This window comes from Sylvia atricapilla, chromosome 1 (assembly GCF_009819655.1).
Source record: "Sylvia atricapilla isolate bSylAtr1 chromosome 1, bSylAtr1.pri, whole genome shotgun sequence".
NCBI classification, from domain to species: Eukaryota; Metazoa; Chordata; class Aves; order Passeriformes; family Sylviidae; genus Sylvia; species Sylvia atricapilla.
The window spans coordinates 94763234-94772883 of record NC_089140.1 but is presented as its reverse complement, the minus strand read 5'-3'; the positions used below and the strand labels follow the sequence as shown (position 1 = coordinate 94772883).

Sequence of the window (9650 nt, the reverse complement as noted above, 5' to 3'; positions counted from 1 at the left end):
CTGGTCTACACTGATAACTGTGCTATGTACAACAAAACAAAACAAAAATCCAAGATATTTGACTGAGAATCGTTACAAACTTAACAAAAAAACATGCACATTTCAGCTTGGGTGCTAACCACTGACAGACCAACTAAATTAATGACTACAAAAGAGCAGTCTTGTAATAAGTATAACCTGGAGATCAAACAAGGGTTTTACTCGTGTATCATTATCAAGAACACTTAGATGATGAGGCACTAACAAACTGCTGGTAAAGGGATTTAGAGACACAACTTGTGTTCAACAGCAGCAGAGCTATCACTTCTGTATGTCGCAGGGCAGCACATCCCAGGCTACTCTGGGATGGGTTTGGGCATACTCTATAGGGACACAACTTCACAAACTCCAGGCACAGAAATAACTCAGATAAGAAGCTGGATTCTGGATTTTAAAACCCACTACCCTGGATAAGAACAACCTGCATAGCCTGTATTCAGTCCTTCTTGCTCATTTTAACCACCAACCCACCCTCCTTCTTCACTCCAGGGAGCAATACCTGAGGAAGAAAACATTTTGCCCACGGATGCCTTGAAAACTTTAATGTAATAGCTACTGGTTTTGTAAGCTTCAATTAAAAAAAAAAAAAAACAAACAAAAAAAACCCCACAACTGCTTAACTTTTGTATTTTCCAAAACAAAACTATTCTCAAGGTGTTAAGAAACAACCAGCAAACCAAATCCATAAATTACTTTCCAAGTACTGTGTGTGCTAAAGATTTTAAATTAGCATTAACAAAATGCTTTTACATTGTACTGACACAGCTTGGGCAGATAAGCCTAAAATGAAAGTCAATGACAGCTGTTACACCCCCTCTTTAGAGAGTTCTAGAACAACTGAGATGATCTTACTTACGAGGCACAACTTCAATTGCTTTTTGATTAGCTTTCAACCTGTGGGTCTCAGTTTTGTACCAGTATTTTCATTTTCACACCCTATAATGCTTGCAGTGTGCCTCGGTTTTTTGACGGTCAGCAAATAATTGTCTTTCGAGTGACATTTCAAATAATGTACACAAAGTTTTAAGTAGTGAAAAAACCTGTATCCTCCACCTCTTGAAGCCTACGTGGGGACAAAGAAAAATTACAATAATGTTTTGGCATGGGTTGGTTGGGCTTTTTCCCTCAGCTAACTATTTAAATTTGATTTTTAAAAGGTGGATGTTACCCAAATCCATTTGCAGGTTAAAAAAAAAAAAAAAAAACCCAAAACAAAACAAAAAAAAACAGCAGGGAGAATGAAACTGCTATGAAACCCAAGGTTGTACAAATGAGTTAACAGAAAAATCTGCTTTCTCAACTTTGTCTTTAAGACTCATGCTCCGAAATTTTGAAAGCCGAACCTGTACTGCAAGAACGGAGGTAATCGCACCTTCCACAGTGAAACTGCCCTATTTATCACAAAGGCCTAACCACCCTGAACGCATTCAAGTAACTGTGGATAGACATCACAGCACCTCCTCCAAGGTGAAGGACACCGAAATTTCGGCTCCCTTCCCAGGCAGGAAAGTGTCACCCCCAGGCCTCGGTGCACCTGCCAACAGCAGCGTTTGCCCACTGCAAGGCGTCCACTGGGCCAGGAGCAGCGAGAGGCGAGCACCACGGCCACAGCCCTGGCCGTGAAGAGTCCACAGCTAGAAACCAGAGCCGTGCAACGCGTGAAGTAAGTATTTTTCAGAGGAGCAACGGGAGCTGAGGGAAAACAACTAAACCACGCTCCCGGGAAAGGGTGACGAAGGCCGGGCCGGCAGAGCCCCGCTCGGCGCGCCCGCGGTTACCTGCCCCGGCCCGTCGCCATGGCCGCCGCGGCGTGGGACAGCGGCGCCCCGGCACCGCCGGCCGGGAGGGCAGGGAAGCGACAAGCGCTGCCGCTGCCGTGGAACGCCCCGGGGCGGGCTGGGACGGCGGCAGCCCGGGGGAGGCGGTGTCCGGGGGGCCGGCTTAGGGAAGGCGGGGCTGGAGCGGTGTGCGGCGCTCGGGAAGCGTTTAACGTGCCGCGGAGCGGTGGGATGCTGCTTGGAGCGTCCCGGCGGCTCCGCTGCCCCACAGTGAGGGCGGAGCTCTCGGGCACTGTGGGCTCGGGTCTCAGATTCACAGAATTAATTAGGCTGGAAAATACCTCTGAGGTTACTTTACAACGTATGACTAAACGTCACTACGTCAATTAGACCACAGCACCAAGTGCAAATTCCAGTCTTTCCTTAAGCATCTCCAGAGACGGTGGCTCCACCACCTCCCTGAGTAGACCATTCCAATGTCTAATCGCTTTTTCTGTTAAAAAGTCCTTCCTAGTATCCAAGCTAAACCTCCCTAGTACAACTTGAGGCAATTTCCTCTTGTCGGAGAACAGGCCGACTCCCATCTTGCCACAGCCCCTTTTCAGGCATTTGTACAGACTGATAAAGTCCCCCCGAGCCTCCTTTTTCTCCCATCTCCCTCAGCCAGTCCTCATCAGACTTGTGCTCCAGACCCTTCACCAGCTCCTCCACTGCCGTCTCTGGACACACTCCAGCAGCTCTGTCCTTCTTAAATCGAGGGCATCAAAACTGATCACAGCACTCACGGTGTGGCCTCAACAGTGCCAATACAGTGGGACAATCACTTCCCTAGTCCTGCTCACGACACTGGTTTTGATCCAGGCCAGGTCACCACTGGCCTCCTTGGCCACCTGGGCACACTCTGGCTCATGCTCAGCCGCTGTCAATCAGCACCCCCAGGTCCTTTTCCACCAGCAGCTTTCCAGCCACTCTGCCCCCAGCCTGCGGCGCTGCCGAGATCTGTGGGCAGAACGCAACACTCGGCCGTGTTGAACCTCAGGCCGTCGATCTCGGCCCATGGATTTAGCCTGTCCAGATCCCTCTAGCCGGCTCCATTCAACTACAAACGTCAACTACATCGCTTTAACTCATAAATGTGTGCAAGACAAAATTTTTTTTAGAAGTATGAAATCACAGCTTTAAAAGGGATAGCAGCGCCGCCGGCAGCCCCCCGCAGCCCCTGAAGGGCCGCGCTCCCGGCCGGGAGGGCGGGCTGTGGCCGTGGCGGCGCTGGGCATGGCGGGCGCTGTAGTGACCTCGCTGGAGCCGCTCCCGGCGGCGGGCGGGAGAGGGAGCCCGCTCAAACTACCGCTCCCAGCACCCGCTGCCGCCGCTCGCTGCTCCTCCGTCCCAAACATTTCCGCCGGGGCAGCGGCAAGCGGCGGCGGCCGGCGGTGAAGGATCGGGTGGGCTCCTGAGCTGAGGCAGCGGCCGCTCGGGGCGGGAGGCTGCCCGGGCACTTCCCCGAGGGTTTCCCGGGAGAGCGGTGGCGAGCGGCACAGACTCTCCGTCCGGCTCGCCTGCCCCGGCCGTGCCCCTGTGCGGGCGGCGGGAGCCATGCCCGGGATGCTGCCCCGGGCGCTGCCCGCCTCCCTCGGGCGGGGCTGCCTGGGCCGCTGGCTGCTCGGCACCCGCGGGTGGGCGCTCCTGGGGACCGGGACCGGGATCGGGAGCGGGATCGGGAGCGGATCCTGCTCCTGCCGGAGGTGGCGGCACCAGCCCCCGCTGCTGCTCAGGGCCGCCCGTCAGAGCATCGGGACGCAGGCGGGAGGGCTGAAATCTGCCAAACCCGGCGGTGACAGCAAAGATGTGTCCGTGCAAAGGGCACTCAACGAGGAGACGCTGGTGTCGGCGGCTCAGAAAGGTAAGGCGGAGGGTGCTGTGTGCTGCTCAAAAGGGCTGGCGACGTTTCCTTCTGCAGCTAAAGTTTTATAGTTCTAAACATCAAGTATCTAGGAAAAAATAAAAGCACACCAAACCGGTGTCTTTTCACGTCGTATTGTTTGGAGCAGTTGTTACATTTCTGTGTATGCATTGCACAATCAGAACAAATTATGTGACTTCTTCTAAACAGCCTGTGGATTTAAGTAATTATCAGGCACAAGATGTAATAGTTCTCTCATTTTACTTTTCAGAAGGAAAGTCTATCACGTGCAGCCTGTCAGTAGGGCTGTTGAAATAAGTTCACCTCCAACAAGATTGTGAAAGCTCTACGTGTCGTAGTAGTTTCTTTATGGATTTCCTTCACTCTAGTTGGTCTCATTCACTTCAGTGAAAAGTGATTACTACATAATTAGCGTCAGAAAATTTGAGTACTTTGAAATTACTTATGAAAAACGCCTTCAGCTGGTTAGAAGACTGCGGGAAAAATAGTTATTAACATTTCCTCCTTAACTTGTATTCCACTGAAATGCACACTTTATCACTAAAAGATAGTAGTCTCTTTCCATGTATTTAACTATTTTGAGAGAATCTCATATGATTTATTTTGCAGTGTATACTGACACTTGTACTTTTGGTCACAATTGAAAGATAAAAACTAATCAGACAAGCACCAGTTAATTTTGTTAATAAATAAAATATGAAGTTTGGGCTAATATTTCCCTTTTTATTGTTCTATTGATTGCAAATTCATAAAACCAGTTATTTGCAGTGTGCGCAACTTTTAAGCTTTCACTTTTTTTATTTTTACTTCTTTTATTTTACTTCTTTTGCTTTTACTTCTTTACTTCTGTTCTTTGCGTAAGGATTGCAGTGATTGTGGGTTTAGGTGATAGTGTGAATACTTGCAGTGCTAAATGCCTCATTAGTTCCTAAAATATCTAGCTCTCATGTACCCTAAAAGTAGCAGTAATTGCTACTTTGGATCTTGAAAGCGTCTGGCAAACAGAAAGTAATAAGGCTTAACAGACCTGTAAACATGACCTGTACAATGTAAGAGATGTTCCATGGTCTCTTTTACAGCAATGAGGCATTATGGAAACTGTTAGTGGAATTTTTTTCTTCTGCTAAAATGTTATTTGGGCTACAGACTAACAGAGGAGCATTTATGTAAGAAAGGCATACAAGTGTTATTATCCAAAGTTGCAACTTATGTGTTGTCTTCTTTTTAATTTCAGTGAAAGAAGCTGGAAGAGACTTTACCTATTTTATTGTGGTGCTTGTTGGAATTGGTGTTACAGGTTATTTTTTTAAAATTACATTCTTTATCAGAAGACACTTTTCATTAATTCCATATGGTTTGATAAGTTTTCATTTCATCTGCCGTTGTTTCTGTTACAGGTGGTTTATTCTATGTGATTTTTAAAGAGCTATTCTCTTCTTCTAGTCCAAATAAGATCTATGGAGATGCCTTGGAGAAATGCAGATCTCACCCCGAGGTTGGTTTTTGAACTTCAGTGATAAGTTTGTGCTTATCAGTAGTTATTGTCTTTCTTCAATCAAGACTTCATGCAAGGAATCTCACAAACTACGTGAAGGTCCATGTGGTGCTTTGGCAGTTCTGCTTTTACCTGTCCTGGGGTGGGTCAGCTCCAGAGCAGAGCCTCTCTTAGGACAAGTCAGTGCAGGCGTTGAACTAGCCTGCTAGAAGTCAAATGAGTGTGCCACAGCACAAAAAACTGATGGAGATACAGAGCATGTGCTTGTGTCACCATACAGAAACTCTCAGGGACTTACCTGAGTGCCTGCTAAGTGCAGCACTTGAATTCTGCATGTCAGAGAGGCAACTGGTCCTAGTAAGTTCTGTAGACCTAACCTGTTGCCTTTTCTCAGCACACTTACTCCGTTGTGACACTTCCCTATGGTTCTGTCATTCTGTGAAGTACTGCACTGATACCCAGGAATTGAAATTCTTCTTTGGAAGCACAATTAGCATTCCTTTGGCTAACAGGAAAACAGGCAGAGAACAGTCATGGGATCACACAGTCATCATAGCTGGGTGTAAACAAAAAATCAATGTGAAACTAGATTTTAAAAAACATGACTTCAGACAAAACATCCTTCAAAAAGGTTGTAGCAGATGCCTTTGAGGATAACCTAGAAATGAAATGACAAGTTGTTGCTCGGATAAAAAAGACTGCTTTGGAACAAGTTTGTAGAATTAAAACTTCTTTCCAGTACTTGGACAGTAAAACTTAATCTCTTCTTCTAACCAAATTTAAAATAAGTTTAAGACTAAGTTGATCTACTCTGACGTTATAGATCTGAAAAAAAAATTTACTGAATTTCTTATTCAGCAGTGTTTTTAGATAATATGAAGGGGAATGCATTTGCATTTTAAACTTTGAAACATATTCTCTTGGAGGATACTTAAGCAAATATTTTGTACTTTTTTTTCTTTTTACACAAAATGTCAGTTTCCAGTTCTTCATCTCAGAGAACAGTACAAATAGAAGATATCAGTAGGATTTATTTTAGGCATTTAATATAGGACTGTAAAAAAAGAGACTGGAATACAGAGGAGTTTTCCTTAAACTGTTTTCTTTCATAAACACTTCTATTCTTGTCATGTTAGATTCTCCAGGGGCATTTTGTTAAAAGAAGATGTATTCACAACAGAGACATGAGCTGATACTGGAATACCTGTTTGTATGTTATCCCTTTGACAGCTCAAACCTCTTTTCTCTTGTAGATAATTGGTGTTTTTGGTGACTCTATCAAAGGTTATGGAGAGGCAACAAGAAGAGGAAGACGACAGCATGTCAGGTACCCCTTGGTTTGCCCCATAAAGACACCAGTTTTTGTACAGCAAAGATATTTTTGGATCACAAGTTAGTTCTAGTGATGAACTGTATGTGACATATCTGTCACTTTTGATTGAACATAGAAGTTTTTTGCAGTGCCTCTTGTGTGCCATATGCCACTACAGTGTACGTATAACATAAAATGCCAATTCTGAGTGACTCTAAACAAGCAATGGTCGTCATGGTAGACACAGAGATCTCTAGAAAATAAGGATGAAAAGAATAGTGCAAAGGCCTAGGCTTGCATGAGGAGAGCAGTAATCTGACAGAAGTTTACAGTCTGAAACTATACTGAGCTGATAGGCAGAATGCTTTTCGGTACTTGAGGCAACATCTCTACTGTGTATTTAAGAGAACATCTATCACCTAAACCTTTCATGAGTGTGTCTTTTTATTACTTTCCTTTTAAAAGAAACAACAAAACTATTTCTTACAAAACATAAGTCCTCCTTGCTTTGCCTTTATTGGGTTATTTGGCAGAAATATATTCAATGAGATTTCATATGGCACATAAGCACAGGTTGAACCATGAAATTGAGATTTTTTTATTTTGTCTGAGGAAGGTGGCTTTTACTAGTTGAAGCTTTATTTCTTCACTAGGCTCTGTGAAAAAATGTTTAAAGTGAAGCTGCTAGATGAAGTCAATGTGCGCAAACATTTTGAGCACCTGTCTGTAAATAAGTAAATGTACTATGAATCAGCTTTCCCAGTATTTAGTTTCCATCATTTTGAATGCCTAGTAATTTAAATAAATTTTTGAGCTGAGAACTGTGTAAGATTGTAGAGTTTGCATCTGCAGTATAAGAATGATATTAAATGTCTCAAAAATCTATAGGGGTTTTTGTGTTTGAACACCTTGAATGTAAATTTACTGCAGTAAGGCTCTTCATCCATATATGTTCTCTCTACTAATCATGTCACTTTAAACTGTATTGGAAGTTTATTTCACAGTGTGTACCTGGGCATGACTGATGGAAATAAGAGATGGGTGCTAAGCAGCAGTTAATAATTTCAGTAGGAAACATAAGCTGGCTCCAGAACTCTCATGGGATCGTTAGTTTCCCAAAGTTGCCACTTTGAAAGTGATGTGCTGTTTATTTAATACTTGAGCATAACCCAACTCCAGTCTAAATGCCAGCATTTAGGTTGGAGAGCTCGTATCAGTGCCAAAGTTACACAATTTCAGCAGAACAAAGTTATTGCCAAAGTAAGTAACTTTGCACATAGTAAACTGTTTGTTTTGATGTGTTTTAACCAACCTGATAATTAATTTGAAAAAATATGCTGTGTGTGTTTTGGCTTGATAACTTAGTTTAAGTGCCTAAAAAAAACCCTCTGGAGGTCTTGGTGATGTGGGGTCCCTTTCTAGATGTCAGGCTCCAAATCTGGGTTTTTTTAGAATAAATACAAGGAATTTCCATAGTCTTCAGCACTGGATTGCCTTTCAGTTTTGAGGGGAGGATTGGGGTGAGGACATTTTAAGCATTTCATCTCTTAATCCTCAGCAGCTAATTAGCTTTTCTAACTTCACTAGTCCTTAGGCACTCAGAGTAAAGCTTGAGAGGAGCAGTAGAGAAGGAACCCAAGGTAGCGTAAGGACACCACTGGAATACACTTTCTTACAAAATAAGTAAGCAACTCCTCTAAGTAAGTTTAATTTTGAAGTCTCAACTAGCATATAATCTGTTTTCTTGCTGGGTGGTTGGGTTTTTGTTTTCTGTTGCTGTTTTTAGTCACATTGAATACGTAAAAGATGGACTGAAACATATGCGTTTGAAGTTCTATATTGAGGGCACCGAATCAGGGAAACAGGGAACAGTCCATGTGGAAGTCAAAGAGGTATGTACAATTGCATGATACACCTGACAAGCTTAGTCTTGAATTTAAACTACCAAAGAGAAAAAAAACACTCTGAACTTTTTTCTTTCCAGAATCTTGAAACAGGAAGATTCGAGGTTCGCTACATAGTTGTGGATGTTGAGACCTATCCGAGAAGAGCCATTGTCATAGAGGATAACAGATAGCCAATGATCAAAACTGCTGCCTTATCTCACATTGGATAATGTTGTTGTAGCCAGTCTACACATGAATTGTGTGGTGTTGCCAATTGTGTCTCACAGCTTCAGGGCTGTGTTGTGGGAAGTAGCCTCTCAGGGCCTCCACTAAGGACTTTGGATAATAACAGATACAGGATTTAAAGTGAAACCAATGAAATATAGCAGAACTATTGTGGCAGATATTCTTGACATAGGAAAATAATGCCTCTTAATAATCAATTTAATGCTGGATAATACTTCTGCACACCCAAAACCTGAGTTTTCCAAGGTTTTAGGTTTGGATGGGGAATTTTTTTGTCTTCCTTGTCTTGGATTTCCCACTACCACTGCAATAAAGAAAGAGGTAGTTTAACTGCAAACAGAACCCTGAACTGTTTTCATTTTGGATATCTTTGTAGGTAAGAAGGTAAAATAAGAATGGTAGTGATGAAAAAGAGGTCTAGGCATGTAAGGGTGGAGGCACACACCCGTGACAAACAACTGAAGATAAAGACTTCAATATTGGTGTCTTCTAAATAAATTACCAGCAAACAGAACATCACTACCATCTGTTCTTTCCAATGTTTGCCATGCTGCTCTCCATGGTTGTAGAAAGGTGGGGTTGGCCTTTTCTCCAAGGCAACTAGTGGCAGGACAAGAGGACATGGCCTCAAGCTGTGTCAGGGGGGATTTGGGTTGGACATTACCTTCAAAATGTTTTGAAAACCACAGTATTCCATTTAAACTTCTCTTTCCTGTCTTGTCTGCATCTACATGTGATAAACCATCTACCCATGGTTTATCAGGGCATCTTTCTTCTACAAAGTATTCCACATTATTTTCTTTTACTGCCTGCATCACCTTGCTAGCTGAGATTTACCAGGATGCTTCTGTGTATTTCATGAATGGGAGACACAGCTGCAAAGGGCATCATTTCTCCTGTGTTGTGAAAAAGCTGAGAATATTCTTGATAAAGTGAAGACAAAAAAACTAGTAGACGAAATCTCCCTCTA

The 9650-nt window shown here is 43.5% G+C and overlaps 1 protein-coding gene across 1 annotated transcript; it reads left to right on the top strand.

Annotated features, from left to right (window-relative positions):
- The first annotated feature begins 3213 nt into the window (after positions 1–3213).
- Positions 3214–9022, top strand: TIMM21 (translocase of inner mitochondrial membrane 21). The gene is made up of 6 exons (XM_066328251.1): positions 3214–3720; positions 4976–5038; positions 5139–5236; positions 6490–6563; positions 8335–8440; positions 8533–9022. The coding sequence occupies exons 1-6, from the start codon at positions 3414–3416 to the stop codon at positions 8623–8625; spliced, it is 741 nt and encodes a 246-aa protein (XP_066184348.1). The 5' UTR covers positions 3214–3413; the 3' UTR covers positions 8626–9022.
- The last annotated feature ends 628 nt before the right edge of the window (positions 9023–9650 follow it).

Bases quoted from the DNA above. Each gene is read 5' to 3' on its own strand.
- TIMM21 (XM_066328251.1), top strand. From the start codon at position 3,414: ATGCCCGGGATGCTGCCCCGGGCGCTGCCCGCCTCCCTCGGGCGGGGC. The intron at 3,721-4,975 runs GTAAGGCGGAGG...TTTTAATTTCAG, and splicing joins GGTGTCGGCGGCTCAGAAAG to TGAAAGAAGCTGGAAGAGAC. The intron at 8,441-8,532 runs GTATGTACAATT...TTTTCTTTCCAG, and splicing joins TCCATGTGGAAGTCAAAGAG to AATCTTGAAACAGGAAGATT.